At 43.2% G+C, this 19,776-nt stretch overlaps 1 protein-coding gene across 2 annotated transcripts in view; it reads right to left on the bottom strand.

The window, feature by feature from the left end:
* The window catches only part of adcy2a (adenylate cyclase 2a), a 95,830-nt gene extending 82,408 nt beyond the window's left edge, over window positions 1-13,422 (bottom strand). The window contains exons 1-2 of one of the 2 annotated variants that reach the window (XM_034202731.1): window positions 12,836-13,422; window positions 9,453-9,650 (exon numbers count right to left, since the gene is read on the bottom strand). In XM_034202731.1, the coding sequence (XP_034058622.1) occupies window positions 9,453-9,650; window positions 12,836-13,384 (747 nt within the window). In that variant the 5' untranslated portion in view covers window positions 13,385-13,422. The remainder of the gene's footprint in view (window positions 1-9,452; window positions 9,651-12,835) is intronic. The other variant, XM_034202728.1, reaches the window with a different exon arrangement.
* Window positions 13,423-19,776: the final 6,354 nt, after the last annotated feature.

The following is a 19,776-nucleotide window of genomic DNA, read 5'->3' as shown; positions in this document are numbered from 1 at the left end:
AGCTGGAAAACGGCTCACTCTCAGTTTATGTACAATTCTTTTAAAAAGTGATACACTACAGAATCTAAAGACATTTAGCTAACCAATAAATGCACATAGATTATACACAAAATAGTACACGTAGATCACAATTATTATTATATCTACAACTGAGTGAACAGAGCAACAACTCACCCAAGCTAAGAATCCTCTAATACTGACGGATTCCCAAAATGCACCACATTCAGCGCAACACTAGCTTCCGGTTGCAGCTTTTCAAAATAAAAATAAAAATAACAAAATTATGGCTGTAGTCCCAGTTTAACAGGATTTAATAAAACAAACATTCATTATTTACACTGTTACATCTGCGCATTAAATATGTATCATCACATCAAAACCGTCTCTCCTGATTGAACTGTTGTTAGCTGCCACAGACGATAATACTGGCAGTAATGGATGGCAGAAAGGCATTTGGATAAAAAAAATTCTTCTTTACCTCATACAGATTTACAAACAAAATCTAGTGTCATCTTTTAATTAGGGCTGTCAAACGATTACAAATTTTAATCAGATTAATCACAGCTTAAAAATTAATTAATCATGATTAATCACCATTCGAACTATGTCCAAAATATGCCATTTATTTATGTATATTGTTGTGGGAATGGAAAGATAAATGAAAGAAGGCGGATATATCCATTTAACATGCAGTATCTATGTTTATTATAACATTTTTCTGCGTGTCAAAATGAAAGACAACCCACACACCTATCAATCATCAAACCGTGGGGTCTTAATTCATTACGTGTTGATTTCTATCAACGGGGGAGTACTTCAGGAAAGTCGACAGAGGGGGGGGGGCGGCGGCGGCTAGTGGAGTACTTCTTGACCACAGAGTGTGAACGATCAGCTGTTTTAGCGCAGTTTTCCAGTGAAGGGGGGGGGGGGAGAGAGTCTCCCTCCGCAGCCGCTTGGCGTAGTTTTGGCACAATTCCGTTGTACAGACCGACGTTAAAAGCAGCCCTGTCTGTGCACACGGAGACCGACTCTGTCGTTCTCTGCTTCTGGAAAAGCTTCACAAGTACATCGGTACGCAAATGCGCTTTGTGACACAAGTGACGGTACGCATTTCAGATTACGCACATAACCTGCGTACCAGTTATGTGCACCCCTGTACTACAGCAAAAGTATTCTCCGTCGGGACTTCCTGCAACAACACCACGCCGTTATCAAAGATGTTCTATTGAGAAGACGATCACTACATGACAAAAGTTTTCAAAACCGTGGCTACTGAAATCAATCTTACTAACTGCTGTCTGTGCAATATACTCCGCGCGAGTTGGCAGACTTTATTTTGCTTACTTTCACATCATTTGTCATGGTGGGGCTAAGCCATTTCTTGGTATGGGTGTAGCCCATGGTGAAAATATTATATGCATGACATTGCTGATCCCTTCAGCTTCCAGGTACTTTTTTATTTTAGTTTCAAGAAATACACATCAGTCAAAATATACAAAGCTGAGTATGCCAACCCTGTGGCTTTGGAAATGCATTATGTTAATTCAGATACAGATAAGGTAAAATAAGGGGACCAAGTTACTTAGCCAGCTGATAGTATATGGTAAACATTACTTCATTATTTCAATAAAGCAAGATAGTTTTTAAAAAAAAATATTGATTGAAAGGACAGTCACTTTAGAGTGAAAACGTAATACATGTTTTAGTGGCTGGATCCTGCCCTACACTGAAACAAATAAACAGTGACTTAAATGTATTATGTCAACAGGTTCCATATAATTGTATTAGGTTAGTTGAAAAAAATAGTCCTAAATTGAACATATTACTTTTTATTTAAACTTAATATTATTGCTTTCAATTACAATTGTGTGTAATTTGTTTACATAATACATTTATTTAAGTCAACGTTTCAAAGATATACAAATATGTTCCTTTAAGTGTGGTGATTAGTGTTTTTGAAGGGATGCCAAACAAGTGGACAAATAGAAAGCTAATATTGTTTTTCATTTATCCTGGTTTATTGGCAAACAGCACATCTCTGTTCTCTCGAGTGGTAAATTAGATTAAAGCAGTATAATCTATAATATGGAAGTAGCCTCTAAAAACTCATGAGGCAATGCCAGTCAACAACAATATCTCTTCAGATACGTATTAATTAGCATGGCAGAGATGCAGTGGACACAGAGCAGTAATAGCATAATGGCCTGCAATTTTTGGTAAACAAAAGAAGGGAATGAATGGAGTGTCGTGTGAATCAGAGCATCTTTAGCTACCTCTTTGTGATAGATACGGCCACATCATCTGTTTTGCCAAGTACTGTTGAATGAGCACAGCTTTCAAACGCTGAAGACCTAATGTGCTGTGCTGCTTTCAATGAGCCCTGATGCAGCACGTAAATGAAAATGATGCTGTCAGTCTTGCCACATTTACCTTCAGATGTATACAGAATGAATATACACAGCAAATAGTAAATAGTTATATTACAAGAAGCTGTATTTCTTTTTAATAAAATGTGAAACAAATGGGCAGTTACACTTGTTACTGCTTTACTATAACACTAAATAATATCCGCTGCACTACCACTGAACGGGAAACATGCAATAATAGTCCAATTTCATAAGAAAACAGTTTTCAGATCAACGGTGATTGTTATGCATTCTGACTCATCTGCTGCCGTATAATAAGAGGGCTACATACTCAGTAATTCTGCAGTAGTTCCCTTGAAGCTGGCAAATATTTGGATATAAACATCTATTGATACTACTTGATATACAGTAGTTTTAAAAAAAAAAAAAAGAATTGGCCAGGCTTCCTTAATACACTTTTCTGCTAGTGCAACTCCATGTATACAGTGCCTTGTAGCTTTTGTAGCTTTAATCTATACAAACACATCCCTTGAAACAGTAGTTACAATTAAACAGTTACATAGTAAGCCATTTGAATACTTCTCACTAAATAACTAAACCCCACATTTCTTGTTTGTGTATTACACATTTTTCCCTTTTTTTTTGTGCTCCGAATTTCTGCTCAATGTGTGTGAGTAGTAAACTTAAACACAAGCAACCGAATGGATGTCACATGCAGGACCAAACGTCCTATTTTTAAAGGCTTTAACTGGACAGAATCTGAGTCAGATGTAGCTGTGGATTTGAAGTCATAAGGTCTGACACATGATACATAACTATAGGTTACTTACGTAACCCCAGTTCTCAGAGTAACATGAAGTGAGATGTCTCACTATGGGATGCGCCTCATCGCGGAGCAAACAGAAGCATCAATCTCATTACGCCAATCCTGATTGGCTGGTGATCTTGACGTCAGCGTCAGGGAATTCACCCCCTATAAGTAGCTTGCGCCACGACGCATGCATCATTCAAAATAAGCACCTCTTCTCGCTTCACCATAGCAAGGAGGGCCGTCTGGTGAGACATCTCACTTCATGTTACTCTGAGAACTGGGGTTACGTAAGTAACCTATAGTTCTCATTCATAACACTCGGTTCGATGTCTCACTATGGGAAATTGTAGCTCCCGTATTGTCAGACGAGCTTATCTCGAAAATCACCAAACCAACCAGAACTTAACAGGTAGAGCTCTGACTCAACCAGGTGCCCAGCACTGCTTGAGTCACACTGGGAGCAGAACGTCCAGCCCGTTAAGAGGCGGACAAAAGTGAACGGCGAGGACCAGCTCGCCGCTGCACCAATGTCTTGGATGGGAGACATCCTGGACAGAGCCCAGAATGCAGCCAGTCCCTGAGTCGAAAGAGCTCGCAGACCCGAGGGTGCCTGCGAACTCTGACTGGTATGAGCCCCAAAGCAATTGCTTCCACAAACCAGTGGGAGAGCCGTTGCTTAGTAACAGGCTTGCCCTTATAAGGGTTAGCCCAGGACACAAGGGGTTGGTCATTATGACGAAGCACCCTTGATCTGTCCCTGTACGTGCGTAAAGCACGGGCTGGACATGGCAAATCCGGCCGCTGTTCCCCGGAGGAATACAGTGGCGGGGAGGATGCCTCAATGTCAAATGTGGTACCTGAACCAACCGCCTTAAGATAAAGGCAGGGTCAGGCTTCAACCACACTCTGTTTGCCCTGGGGCAAACTGAGTGCATGAAGACTGTACAGATAGTGCATGAGTGCCACTGGCTTGCTTGGCAGCAGGGTCAGCTTCATGTCACACTGTATTCAGATTGTACCACTCACGGGCCAGGCCCATAGAGCCAAGCGCTCTGGGTGTGGGTGAAAGATCGCCCCCCCCCGCTTGGGACAGTATGTCCCTGCGTAGTGGGAGCTGCCATGGCTGCCCGCACAGCAGCTGATATATCTCCGCTAGCCAGTACATAGCTGGCCAGTGCGGAGCTATCAGGATAAGTGTGTGGCGTTGCTCTCTCACTCTGGTCAGAGTTGGGGGTATCAGAGCCAGGGGTGGGAACGCGTACAGAAGGCCAGGGGGCCAATCGTGCGCAAGTGCATCCACGCCTAACGGTGCATTTAGATCGCGCATCGAAAAGAACAGCTGACACTGAGCATTGTCTTTCGATGCGAACAGATCCACCGCGGCTCTGCCGTAACACACCCACAGCTGGCTCACAATCCTTGGATGTAGAGTCCAGTCTGCATAAAGTGGTATACCTCTGGACAGTAGATCTGCCCCGAGGTTCATCACTCCCGGTACGTGCGTCGCTCTCAGAGAGAGGAGACGTCTACCGCTCCATAGGATCAGTTTGCGCGCCAGTGTGTGTAACTGGAGAGAACGCAAACCCCCTTGGCGGTTAATATACGATATTGTGATCGTATTGTCTGTCCTCACGAGGACGTGATGTCCCCTGAGGAAAGGCAGAAAGCGTTTTAGGGTGAGAAACACCGCTAAAAGCTCCAGGTAATTTATGTGCGCCCGCTGGAGGTCTCTGCTCCAGAGACCCCTCACCGGGCGACCTTCATAAATACCTCCCCAACCTGTCAGACATGCGTCCGTGGTGACCACTTTCCGTGAAAGGACAGCACCCATAGGCACACCTCGTACTAGAAAAGTCGGGTGCAGCCAGTGGCGCAGTGCCATTACTCATTTCACAGTAACCATCACTCTCCGCGCGCCATGGTTTAGTTTTAGGGCGGCCACCCAGCGCTGAAACTCCCTCATGTGTAAGTGTCCCAGTCGTACGACCAGGATGGCTGACGCCATGAGCCCCAGCAATCGCAGGCATGATCTGAAGAGAACATGTTTGCGCAGCTGGAAAAGAGCGAGACAAGCTCTGAAAGCTTTCACTCTTTCCGCTGACAAGCGAGCTGAAAAGGGCACCGAGTTCAGGCGTAAATCCAGGAAGAGTCTGCGCGGGGCACAACATGCTCTTCTCTGTGTTTATTATGAAACCCAGGTTGAGCAGGTGCTTTACGAGGACATTTGTCTGCGTAACAGCCTCCTGCTCCGACTGTGCGAGAAGCAGCCAGTCGTCCAGGTAGGTCGCCAGGCGAATACCCTGTTGTCTTAACGGGGCTATCGCGGCTTCCGTACATCGTACAAACACCCTTGGACTGAGAGACAGACCGAAGGGGAGTACTCTGTATTCATAACAGATCCCCTGAAATGCGAATCTCAGATATTTCCTGTGTGGGTAATATACTGGTATGTGAAAATACGCATATTTCAGGTCGACTGATGTAAACCAGTCGTCTTGTCGCACGAGCCGCAGCAGAGATGTGTGAGTGAGCATTCTGAACTTATATCTTTTTAGATATTTGTTCAGAGCCCTCAAATCAAGTATTGGCCGAATTCCGTTCCCTCCCCGTTTGGGAACGAGGAAGTACTTGGAATAGAAGCCGCCCTGACTCTGCTCGGCGGGTACAATAGATATAGCCCTCTTTTCTAGGAGTGAGAGAATCTCTTTCTCCAGAATATGGGCTGACTCTCCTCGGGCCTGCGAATGCAGAATGCCTGAGAAGCGAGGGGAGGTGACGGTGACTTGGAGTCTGTAGCTCCGTGTAACTGTTTTGAGAAACCCAAGCAGATGTCGTGAGCATCTCCCGCTGTATGCTCCTTAGAGCCAGCTGAGATGTCACGTCTCTTCCCCTCTGAGTCTCTATTTGTTGTGTTATGGGCCCTCCAGTGTCTGAGCACTGTGGTGCCCCATTTCGACAATCCCCACCGACACAGCGCATGCGTGTGGCGGTGGTGCCCTTACGGCTCCAGCCGGCACTGCGCATGCGCGTGACGGTGGTGCCTTCACAACCCCAGCAGGCACTGCGCATGCGCGTGACGGTGGTGCCTTTACAGCTCCAGCCGGCACTGCGCATGTGCGTGACGGTGGTGCCTTCACGACCCCAGCCGGCACTGCGCATGCGCGTGACGGTGGTGCCTTTACAGCTCCAGCCGGCACTGCGCATGTGCGTGACGGTGGTGCCTTCACGACCCCAGCCGGCACTGCGCATGCGCATGCGCATGACGGTGGTGCCTTTACAGCCCCAGCCGGCACTGCGCATGCGCGTGACGGTGGTGCCTTTACAGCCCCAGCCGGCACTGCGCATGCGCGTGACGGTGGTGCCTTCACAGACCCGTCAATTGTCCGCCCTTTGAGAGAGGCCGTAGCTGCTCTCAGAAGGGGAACAGTTGACGGACTGTTTATTGTTTTTCTTTTCCTTTTTTCGAGCTGCGCCCTTGGCTCGAAGCCTGGATGCGTTAGCGGAAAATGTTTTATGACAGAAAAATCAATAAGTGTGTGACATGTGTTTATGCGGACTTGAGGATGGTGTTGAGGCATCTCTCGAGGCGGCGGGAACACATTTAGAGCTGGGGAACCGTAGACTTCCAGCTTTGTCACAGAGGGGAGAAGGAGGGGCTGTCACGCCGCTCGCTTCTTCTTCCTCGACTGCTGGCCGAAATTCTGGGTTGGCTGCGCCTGGGCTGCAGCCGGAACCGGAGATTTTCTAGGCCAGCTCGCCCTCGTCCCCTGCCTGGGCTGGGGACTCGGGGCGGACTGCGACCTCTGCGTTTTCGGTATTTTGAACCGAGCAGGGTTCGGGGCAGCATGGACGAAGGGCTGCCGCTGCGAAGGCAGCGGCTGGGCCCTTCGAGGGAGGCAGAGGTGGAGGGCCTCGTCCTCCTTCTTTTTCGACTCGCATCTCCTCTGCATGGAGTTAAGAGCGGAGCCGAAAATCCCCTCGGGAACGATGGGCATGTCAAGCACATCCTCCTTTTCCCGGTCTGGGAGGTTGGTGAGGTTGAGCCATCTAGCTCTTTCCTGCACCACCATGATCCCCATTGTTTTGCCCGTGGCCTGGACGACGCAGCGTTGGACACGGAGACAAATGTCTGTGACCGCAGCCAACTCATCCAGAACGGCCGGTCCAGGATTACTCAACATATCCTCACAGAGCTCCGCTTGGTATGCGGTTAGCAGTGAGGAAACGTTCAGAGCCCTGGCGGATAACGCTGCGGCTCTGTAGGACCGTTCAGTCATGGTCGACTGGAAACGGTCCACCTTCGCTGGCAGCGTGGGGTTCCTGCTTGGTGACGGGCCCATCCTCGGTAGGAGGTGGGCTGCCACCAGCAGTTCCATCGGCGGTATGCGGACCAGGCAGAGCCTCTGCGGGCGAGACCATGGTGAGGTCTCGCCGGGAGCTCCCGCCTGGTGAGGCGTGAGGCTCCGTTCCCGCGTCTCTTGCCGCCACCGGGTCCCGGCCTGACACGGCGTGGGATCCCGGTTCCGCAGCTGCCGCTGTTAGTGAGCCCCAGACCGACACAGTGAGGGGCTCAGTCTCTGCGGCGGACGCCCCCGTGTCTTGATTGCCAAACGGCGAATCAGTGGACATGAGGGAGTCCTGTTCCAACAAGCTAGCTTGGTGTGCTAGCCGTCGGTGGAGGCTCTTTCGGGTGAAACGGGCACAATGCCCGCACGAGCCGGGGTTGTCGATAGCCTCCTGGGCGTGTTCCAGCCCGAGGCAGGACGAGCAGACCTGGTGTGAGTCTGTGCCTGCTATCTTCAACCCGCAGCCGCATGACCGAGCCTCCGAGTCCCTGACTCCTCTGGTGTGAGGGGGAGAGGCGTCCATCTTGTTCGCCTCGTGGCGTGGAGAGGACCCGCTCGTAACAGGAACGTCATTGAGAGAAAAAGTGTTACCAACCCATCCTTAATCCGGAGAAAAAGGGACGGTGTGGGTCCTTTGTTCTCAAAGAATATTGACTGGTGTGTCAATATACTTCTAATCCTTTTCTCCTCCGTGAGAGAGAAAAAGCAAAGCGTCCTCGCTACCGTGGTTTTGGTAGTAAGGGGAAGCTAGCTAGCAACAGGTGCGTAGCTAGCTTGAGAAAAAATCAAAACCTTACCTTACTTTCCGGGGAAAGAAACGGCGAGGTCGATTTTAATACTAACTGACGTTAGTATTACCGTCTTCTTGCGAAGCAGAAGGAGTAGCCGGCGAGCGCCCGTCGACCGAAATGGTTATATTTGGGTTCAGTCTGTGGACCGTTAAGCTTGTCCGGCTACTATAGAGATGTGCTCTGAAGCGAGAAGAGGTGTTTGAATGACGCATGCATCGTGGCGCAAGCTACTTATAGGGGGTGAATTCCCTGACGCTGACGTCAAGATCACCAGCCAATCAGGATTGGCGTAATGAGATTGATGCTTCTGTTTGCTCCGCGATGAGGCGCATCCCATAGTGAGACATCGAACGGAGTGTTATGAATGAGAACTGTGATGACTAACAGGTCAAAAATAATGCAGGTGGATACAACTCATAAGACATTTTTCATTGGTTTACTTCAGGGCATTTGTTTCCTAAACCTTCTGAATCCTAAAGTCCTGTTTCACATTTATCCATGTTTAACTACACTCCACACTATAGAAAGGAGATAATCTGCATACAATACGCTCTCATCATAGACTAAAAAACAATATGTAGTCTGATGAACACCCATATGTGTTTAGGCATTATAGAAGCAAACTCAAATAGAACATAGAGTGAATAAAAGCCAAGTAAATTATCTGTCTCCCCTTGCTACTAGCTTTCATGCTGGTTTACGGCAAAAATCATTTGTAGATACTTCTTTCCTGAACTTTCACAACATGTGCACTCCTAAATCCAGCACAATCCCCACAGATGTTGCCATTAACCAAAGGAGAACTCAGTTTAATAGGAAAAATAGTTAGTGGATAAATAACAATCATCCACCAGCTATATCCAAAATCCATTGGCCTACATTTCTATCTTATCCCCTTGTGCTTATATTTGAACCATGGTCAGTTTGTTTTAGGCACTCCAATGAATTTCATTTTCAAGAGAGAGACCTACTAGGAGTGAACCATGTACTGTACTGTATAAACAAATATGTCATTTACAATCTGTTGTTTTGGCTTTTCCTTACGCTACCAAATCTCTCCACTGTCAAATAAATCACAGAGTAAACCACACGTGTCTATACAACAAATCAATTCACCAACAAATCATCTGCATCTTACCTGATCCCATGGACAGATGATCCCGCCGGAAAACATAAACAGGTAACCCATGGAAACCAAGCATGCCCAGATGACCAGGGAGAAAACACGTAGAAGCTTCTTGAAGATAGACTCAATGCAGACGAGTACAAAAACAGCCAGAAAGATAGCCATTGCAGTGGGCACAGTGATTACAAAGGCCACGTGGTCCTCAATGTTCTGAAAAAAAGCAAAATATACAAAATGTAGAGCATTACAAGAGAAAGTGAGGCATGGACAGGAGACACATGATTTAAGACAGAGGGAAAGACATGCAATGCATCAGATAACAGGTGAAGAACGAATCTTGAAGAGAGATAAATACAGAAAATAAGCAAACAGAGACGTCTAAGGGGGCATGAAACAGCCTCTCAGTGTTATAAAATGCCACGCCTCTAGCCCCGTTACTCATCTTCAGTGTCCTGCAAAAACAACCAAGGCGGACATGTCAGTGAATCACCCAGAGAAGCAGTAAAAACATACAACAAATTATTTTGTAAATGTTCCACTTTCTCAGCACAACAAGGTGTGTAAATCAACCCGCTTTATTTAATGTAAGGAGTCAGTGACGAGATATGCCTTTATGCTCTGTATATACAGCCACAAGAAATTGTGACATGTCTCAGAATGAATGGCAGGCTGCAAAAACAGAATGAAATAGCATATAATACAACAAATATAAGGAGTCTTAAGAGGGTAAAGTTACATAGAAAAAAGTGAGAGAAGATTGAATGGGCATCTCCTTTTGAATTGTAAATAATAAGTATATTTTTAAAACGTGTTAAATAGTGCATTCAATGTATATGTGTAGAATAACTCTATGGTCTGTTTTGCCTGTCATCCAAGGAAAGACAAAATACCACCTATTGTGTTTTGTATTTTATCTTTCACTTGAGCTAGAAGAGTGGATGGCATAGTATCTTTCATTTTTGTAGAATATAAAACAATGTTCGTATACATGGCTCGATAAAAGCAAAATGAAGTATGGAGTTTACAATTGATTTGCTCTTAAGAATGGTTATTTTAATACACATGGACAATATTGGTCCATATCCTGTTTTCAATACGTAAAAGCAGAAAAACCTTCCTACTGAGAGTACATCTTATTGAGTGAAGGAAAACGCGAAAAAGCCCCTAGTTTAACCAATAGCAAAGTTGAAGCCGCATCCATAATGGATTTGCTGCTGCCTTTCTGAAACACTCTTGGATCTGAAAGTTCTAATAAAATTTCAGGAGTTTCTTCAAGGTGGATGTTGGAGGATAACACAGAGAAAGCCGTTTGTGCTGCCTGCCTTTGCCAGGTTTCATCACATCACTGATTTGCGAGTATTGTGAGGGGATGGGAAAGGGTGACGATACGGATATGCAGGTAAGTAGATATCTACCAATAAAAATGTGCCTTATTTCCTACAGTAGTTTGCTGCTCCTTGCGGCCACAAAAACCTCCAAAAGACTTTGGTAAACCCCCTGATTGTTTCATAAAATCCTGTGAAAAACACTCTTTACATTACATCTCATGCCTAATTTGCTGACACTAGATCCTAATTCACGCATACAGCTATGTTTGCTCTCTAATGTATTTTTGATCTTTAAAAACGTTTAATATTCACCATGTAAATTGTAATGCATTATGCAAATGAAAGAAATGTTTTCTTTGAACTACTACTACTAGTTGTTCTAAATTATAACAGCCATGCATGCTGTTACAATAACATTCAATAATGTTTTTTTATTTATCATGCTTGAAAATCACTAAAGATCCATACTCATTCCTTCTTCTACCAATCTCTCTCTTTCTCCTGCTTTAGCCCCCCACCCCCACCTTTCCTCTGTCTCTTCCACAGGCTCACAGTCAATGCACTGGGAAGGCAGAGGATATTAGTGGCTGCAGAGAGCCACAGAGAGTCTGTCTCGCCCAAAGCAGAGCTCCAGAAAAGCTCAGGATTTAGGTCAGCCATGGCAGGATGGAAGGATGATGGGATACCAATGAAAGAGAGATAGAAATATGAGGAGGTGAGACATGACACAGTAACGAGCCTGCAGAGTAAGAGGGGGAGATGGAAGGAAAAAAAGGGAGTAGCTAAAGCCATGCCCATCCAGCACAAGGATAGAGAAAAAGAGTATATGTAGGACACACTGACTTGATAGTGGCTTGACAGGAAAACTGAATTATATCAGATTTTAGGGGAATATCTTTCCTTAATACTCTGGATTGTAAATGACTCCCTCACAGTTCTGGAGTACCCTGGTTTCTAACTCTACATCAATACTTAATTTTAAGCTGATGGTTAATTTACACTTTCACACTTTTCCCAAGCTTTGACACACATACTGCCAGCTGAATGAAATAATGAATCCAAAGCGAAGCTATCAATTAGTGACTTCATGGGCAGGAACACCAGTTGTGGCTAAGGTAATGAGTCATAACAGTGATTGATTGTCTTGATTGTCCAACCACTCATCTTACTGACGGCACCATATGTTTGTTATACGTTACACTTCATGAAAACAACTTCATAATGCAACAATTTTAAATGATATGTTCATTTGTGTGATCTGTTGGAAGATGTGTGTGTCTGTCAGTGCTATGTCTGTCTCTTTCTTTCAGACTAATCCCTTCTTTATAGCAGACAGGGAATGGAAAAAGGCACCCCTAAAGCAAAAATTGTATAGTCATCTTACTATATCCTCTTAAATGTGTCATTATATTGTGTTAATATGTCATTATGAACACAACATTATTTAATTTTTCTTTACATCATTGTTATTACATTTGCTTTGCCTGAATTACATTGCATTTTTTAGATTTAAAGAGCAAACATAACCGTGTCAAAAGAGTGACAGAGGGAAACAGATCTCCTTTCTGTAGTTCAGTCATGCATGCGCTCACACAATAGCTAAGCCCCTTATTCCCCCCTCACTTTTATCTCACCCTTCTCCTCACATTAGTGCTGCGATGAGGACCGCATGCTGCGAGAGTGTGCGTGCATAAAGGTGTTGCACAAGTATGCTTTTATGTGTGTGCATGTTTGTATGTGTGCATGAGTCTACGAGGAAGAGGAGCATGTGTATTGTGTTTGACATGCCAGGGGATTTTGAATGTGTGTGTTCAAGTGTGTACAATTGGCAGTTGGTGTGACCCTGATTCCTATGCATGCTTGTAAAACATGTAAGAGTTCACAATATGTGTGTGGACAGCACATGTGCCCATGTCCACACTGTTCACACAGATAGTACAATAGATAGGATCTCGCTGCACATATTGCCTAACACGTGACCATTATCCTGCTTGTTTGTTTACTTGTACTTTTTTTGATTTGCTAAATGCATGTATGTGAATGTTTGAGTGTAAATGAGAAGCTTACCAGTCCTGAAGCAAAGAACACAGTCAGCAGAGCCAGGCAGGCTCCCATCACTATGAGCAGCAGAAACACAATCAGAGGATGCTGCTGGCTCATACAGTAGTAGGACTCATACAGCCAATCCGGAGACCTGTTCCTCTTATCCTGTCCTCTCCCTCCTCCTTTATCTCCTTCACCAGACTCCCCTGGCCGGTTCAGGAGATACCGCTTCCTCCTTATTGCCTCTTGCCACATGGATCTTGGAGCCGAGAAGGAGGAAGAGGAGGGATGGAAGCTAGAGGGGGCAGAAGAGGTTGTCACTGCTGAGGAATTAGTGGTTTCCACCACAGATGAGTAGCAGTTGCTCTGGTCTGCTCTCCTGCTGTTGTTGTTCCTGTTGGGAACCCTGGTGGGAGAGCTCCTGGTCTCCAGTGTATCCTTTGGTTCCCCCTCCAGCTCCTGTCTTAAGTCCTTCAGGCTGAGACAACTGAGCGCTGAGGCTGAGTCAGAGGCAGAGGCAGCGTGCGCTGGCCGGAGAGGTGGCAAGAACGCACCGAGGGTAGAGCGCAGCATCCTCCTCTTTCTCCTCCTGCCAACATGTTGGAGCGGGAAATGAAGGGGAGCGCAGAGACTGAGTGCTCTTTAGAGTGAGAGAGAAAAGTGGGAGGGAAGTGAAGGGGAAGGGGAGGGAGAGAGGGCTAAGGGGGAGGGGAGGAGGATACAAAAGGGGCAGCAGCTAGATAGAGGAAAAAAGTGAGGAGATAACTCCACTGACATTTATGCAGAAGGAACAATGTATCAATGCAATTCAAATAAATGTCGCAACGTTTTAAAAAAAAAAAATAGTAACTGAGCTTCATCCAAGAACTCAATTTTGCATCTTAATCCTGGAGATGATGATGATACTCTGAACTGAGTAAATTCAAAACATCACACCCTATGTTTTTCACTCATCCCCTTCCCTCTCTCCAGCTCTCCTTCCGTGCAGTCAGACAGCAGCTTGGTGAAACAGCTCTCAAAAGTCAAAGGTGAACTTTTGGCGAAAAAAAGATTTACTAGTGACTCAGTTTAAAGAAATATAACAAAGTAAACAATAGAAGTCATTTACATAAACAACATTATGTGATTTCATTTAGTTCGTTCAATGCGTGTCAGTGCTTGCAAACAGATAAAGCTTGAGTTCATCTTTTATCAAATAAGCAGCTCAGAGAGCAGCGCAAAAAGGTGAACAAAGTCAACAAACACTTGCATACATGCCATATTACTGAATGCACTACCACGCACTCACGCAGTGACGCACAAGCACAGTAAGACACAGCCAGTAAAAACATGATGAAAGTGCTTCTGGCCAAAGGGCTGCTTTTATAAAGATTAATAAATTATCCCTTCCAGATTCATCTCTTAAAAGCATGAAGTATCTAATTTTAATGCAGAGTTTACATTGCCAATCTATTATGGTATTATGCAATTATTCATAATTGTGCATATTAATTTGTATAAAGAATATTGAATGGATTATATATAGGGTGCCATTTGTGCATGCTAATTCATGGTAGGCTCACCTTGTGTCATTAATTAGCCGTACAGTCCCTAAAGGCCCTGTCACACTGTCCCGAAATTGACACCCGATGGACACACGATAAAGGAAATGTTCAAATTCGGCTGTGATCGTAGCAACATCGGGACATTCGTGAGGGCATCTTAAGCCATCGTATGACCGCCGGTGGAGTTTCTCAGGCTCCGGCAGCAACTTCGTGAGCGGCACCTTCGTAAGGCACTCGTGAGGGCATCTTGTCAAATCGTGTCATCTTCGTGTTATCATCGGTGCATTCACCCTCACTCTGATCGTGGCGAATGCCCGATGGCACCGATGATAACAAGATGCCCTCACGATGGCCTTACGAAGGGCAACATTTACACACGAATTCAACACGAAAATGAACCTTCGCAAGGTCCTTCGGCAATTTTTTGGCATGCCAAAGATTTTGCCACCGCTCACGAAGTTGCTGCCGGAGCCTGAGAAACTCCACCGGCGGTCATACGAAGGCTTAAGATGCCCTCACGAATGGCCCGATGTTGCTACGATCAGAGCCGAATTTGAACATTTCCTTTATCGTGTGTCCATCGGGTTGTTTTATTGCACAACAAAATCATGTAAATATATTATGTAAATAACCCAATTTGTGTTCTGTGAAACTAAAAAGGATATAATATATTATTTTGAAGGACAGTTGACAGGAAGTTGTTGTTGTTGTTATGGAAACAACATTACGGAGAAAACGTAATATTTTCTACATATAACGACGGATAAAGTAAAGAACAAAGTCTGAAGATATCAGTACAGTATCATAGTACTGTAACATAATTGTTTTTGGTACTTTCATTGCAGTTGTATGTCTTAAATGTAATGTAAATGTTGCCTTCGTGTGTGGTTCGGGGCCATCTTCGTGCGAAATTCACAATTCCATATTCGTGTGTCCATCGGGTGTCAATTTCGGGACAGTGTGACAGGGCCTTTAGAACCTCAAACTGCAGATCTACAGACTGTTTGTTCCAAGTTGGTTGTGAGGCTGAGCATAAGTTTGGACCGCTTCTCTTTGCAACATAACATGGCTTTTCCTTGATATTGAATTAGCTATTTATCAAATTCCTTATTGCCTGTAAATAACTCCAAAACATTTGACTAAAAAACAAATAAATGCTGACTTCATTTTCAAATTAGTTTGGGTCAAAGCACAACACGTTATTAGGTTTGCCTTTAGTAGACCACTAAGATAACAAAACACAATTGGTGCTTGAGAGGAGTAAGTGTGTGTGGAGTGTTTTAAATGTACTCTACAGTCCTAAAATGTCCCTACCAAAACACTATGTGTGAAGTTGCTATTATGCAACCCTTGCATATTTCAATTGCCACTTATCAAAGACCAGTCAGAATAGACGATGGATACAAAACAGTGTTTGTGGATCATATTTCATTATTACGTGGGAGAAATATTTTTACCACACTGAAAAAACTGAAATGTTGTCTTGAATTCAATGTATTATGTCAACAGATTTAACATAACTGTATTGGGTGAATTGTAAGCAATAATATTAAGTCAAAAAATAATAATATTAGGTTCAACTTAATTATTATTGCTTTAAACTAACCTAATACAGTTATGTGAAATGTGTTGACAGTCAACGTTTCAGTTTCGTCAATGCCCTTCACCTTAGTGGTATCTAAGTTTGGATTTATTTCCTTATTTGTGAAATTATAAAATATCATATATTGGGTAATTATGTTGGTAGTCACAAGACAGTGACCTTGATAAGTCTCTGCAAATAAAACAAGTGTTTAGCAACATACAAAAAATGAGAAATGCCAGAAAGAACTGGGACAACACCACAGTTAGTAAAACTGCATAAAGCCTTTAGTATTATTGGTAAAAACCTTGTATGTTTAGTGCAGATCTCTAAAAACCTACTAGGCTGCCACAAACACACATGTAATTAATGAATTGTTATCTCACTGCATTCTGCTGTAATTATTTTTGTTATCTTTCATACTCAGCATCCAGTCTTATCTATATCATTTTCTCTGCTCCCACAAAGAACCAATTGTCCCAAGGCGATCATTACAGCTTCATCTAATCTGGTTTAATTAATATAGGCATGTATTTCCCAGATTGTATTACCAATTTAGAACTGAAAGCAAATGTCATAGCATGACACAGCAAATAATCTTCCTGGACAATGTCAGGTTGGAGATAAAGGGAGTGGAAGTAATGGTTTTAATAAAAGCACTGGCATTAAATATATAAAGAAAGCAGGAAGAAATGTTCCTACGCTGCTCCACATTGATTTCTGTCTTTCCTCATATTCATACCTTCACGTCACATGTCATTTCTTTCACCACAGCCTTCACCTCTTTTTTCATCCTCACACATTGACCCACTCATTTTCCTTGCCAACCCTCTACTGTAGCAATACCATCCTCATCTTGCCCATCTTATCCTAACACCCTTCAAGCATTCCCCTCCCTCTATACAATCCAACCTTCCCCTTTTCTCTCCTTCATTCCACTCTTACTCTCAGGACAACAACCCCCTCCACATCCTGAACCTCAACAACTGTATCCCTTCCCTCATCCAACATTTCCACCAAAGGTTAATTTCTCACATGATTTTCATTTTCCGTGCACTCCACTCTTCCATGACCTTCATCTCATTCTCCGTATAAGGAAGCTCCATCTCCACCTATACTCTATTGTACACCTCTTATCCTTTTCTCTCATCTTTTTTCATGTGCTTCAATATTGTTGGTGTTTTTTAACGTGGTGATGTGTTGTAGGAAGTATTGTTGAGAACAGCATAAGTGGAGTGGAGTTTCTCCAAATATTTGTGTCTCTGCTGAGAAATGCAGCCATGCAGACAAGTTTTTTTTAAATCATAGGACAAAGGCAAATTGGTGAATATTTTAGTTGTAGCCTAATTGGTGGGGGCTGGTATCTATAGGAACATCAAGTGTTAGACATGAGTCACTATAATTATTGGAAGCAAGACTGCAGATTCCACCAAAAAGGGACTTTGAATATGAACTTCCCTTTTAACTCTCTAAAGTGGTGAGTCTGCTTTCTTGTCTGAAAATGTAGGCTGTCAAGACTGATTTATCCAAAACCATTTTTTATTCTTCCCTACGATTACCAAAGCAATCCTTTTTCAGGAGTTGGTCAAACTACTTGCAACTGTAGTCAATCATGGTTATATTTGAATGTTACTCAGTATAATGAAATAATAACTTACCAAATAGGACTTACATCTGGTTGGTTTTTCTATCTTAAATATGTTTGACAATTCATGAAAAGAAGAACCATTGGACCCACAAAAACAATGCTTTTATGTTGTTGTTTTCCTGTATAGAAAAGTGAATATATGTTCATATTTGGACACAGATATTTAATTTTAAAGTAAGTAGACCACAATATATCATTATGGTTCACTTACATACAACTATTGCAATGTTAATGAAAATGAAAATCCCTACATTGAAAAGAAAACTGAAAGCTAGATGCTTCCCTAAATGTGTTGGTTATTGGGGGGGGGGGGGGGCTTTCATTTCTAGAGATGTACACCATTGGATAGATTTCACTAACTCACAGTATGAAATAAAAGCAACATACAGTATATGGTTTTGTAAATTGATAGATAACATTTGTCTTTCGCGATCGCTAACTAAGTGTTACTTTGTGGACTGTCGTATTGAAATAAAAGTATGTGGTGTTGTTCACTTGGTGACAAGAGCTGGGTCTAAAATAAAATGCGAGGGAGGCAGAAGGCAGTGAGATGAATACAAACACATGTGCACATACAAGAGGTAGTGAAGCGACTGCCCTATTGATCTATTCCAGGTTAAATGGAGGTCAAGAAAAGAGACACTCTTTATACCCATACAAAGTCTGTGTGTTTTATATACACCACCCACACATGCATAAACAAACACACACACACACACACACACACACACACACACACACACACACACACACACACACACACACACACACACATACTGTATCCCGTTTGCACTGGCAAAGATTGCTCCAGACATATTTCCAAACAGCTTTGAGTTGTCAACACATCATTAAATAACAGCCCTGTTTTCTTGTTAATTCTAAGAAAAATTGTAAGCTAGTTAGGAAATCCAAAGGTGCAGAAAAGTCAATTTCCATCACAAAGTGCCCATCGCTGAAGTTCACTTAACTCTCTGGAACGCTGGCCAGCGCGGCAGCGCCATTGTAGAGAGCACTGAGGAGGTAAAGGACTTTTTTATATATATGCAGCAAACAAAAAAGCATAATAAATTAAGCGCCATTAAAAGCATATTTGTATTTCATTGTTTGTGCATGTTCTGCAATTGTTTTTTCAAGAACAATCAGACACAGAAAGTACATGCCTACATCAACCTTTTTGTTGTCATAATAATTTCAGTCCATCTATTTGATGTATCTTAGTATTCCACATCAAAGCCTACTATGGTCTCTACAGAGACTCGTCTAATTCTTTTTTTTCTGACTGTCTACAAATCTCATCTGATATAACCTAGATCTTAAAATAGACTCCTCTATTTTTAGTTACACAAATACATCCTTTGAACCCCTCATTGTCTGTGCATACCATTTTAAACTTTCAGTGTGTCTAACTGAGACCACATTTTTGCATGCACGATTAGTGATGAGAGCAGGATTCGTTAAAACCATTATAAGTGGAAAATAAAATGAATTGCTGGTCCTTTGGATTCAGGTTAACTGAATATTCTAAACTGACCAAAGGTGTGCCATTTGTACGTGCATATGCATAAAATACGAACTTGAATGCATACATGTGTGCATAATGCACAGACATACACTTTTAAACGGGGTAGAATGTCAAAAAAAGACAACACCTCAAATGTGCTTGTAACATCTTAAATATATCAGGTTTACTATGAGAAGGATTGGCAAGGACTATTGAAAAGAAGAAAGAATCAAAGAGCAGTCATGTTAGGGGTGGAGATTTCGAATTTCTGCTGCCATAATTTTCACACTGGTTCTCTTGAAAATGTCTTTAATTAATATCAGGTTTTCTTCATGGCTCCGGGGGGAAAGGCCATCATTCACAGCTCATTCTGCCTTCACCCTGGCCCTTCCTTTATTCTCTAATGTCCCTTTCACAACTAATCAGGGGCTCATTTTTGTTCATTTCAGCCATTTGTATTACACCCTCCATGCGGTTAGCTGAACCTTTATTTTGACCTTAATCATAAAACACAAAATGTAATATCAATAAATATGGGAAAAAATAACGAGTACATGTTTGAAATGTAAGAGACATTTGTGAGGGAATGTGTTCGCTGTATTGTCACTGTCTGTTACTCTTTGAAATGTAAAGAGTCTGCATGCTCTACTTTGTGTGCTACTGACAGAATGAGAACAGCTGGATTGTGGT

Source organism: Gymnodraco acuticeps, unplaced genomic scaffold, assembly GCF_902827175.1.
Source record: "Gymnodraco acuticeps unplaced genomic scaffold, fGymAcu1.1, whole genome shotgun sequence".
Lineage (NCBI taxonomy): Eukaryota > Metazoa > Chordata > Actinopteri > Perciformes > Bathydraconidae > Gymnodraco > Gymnodraco acuticeps.
This window is presented reverse-complemented; position numbering and strand designations above follow the sequence as displayed.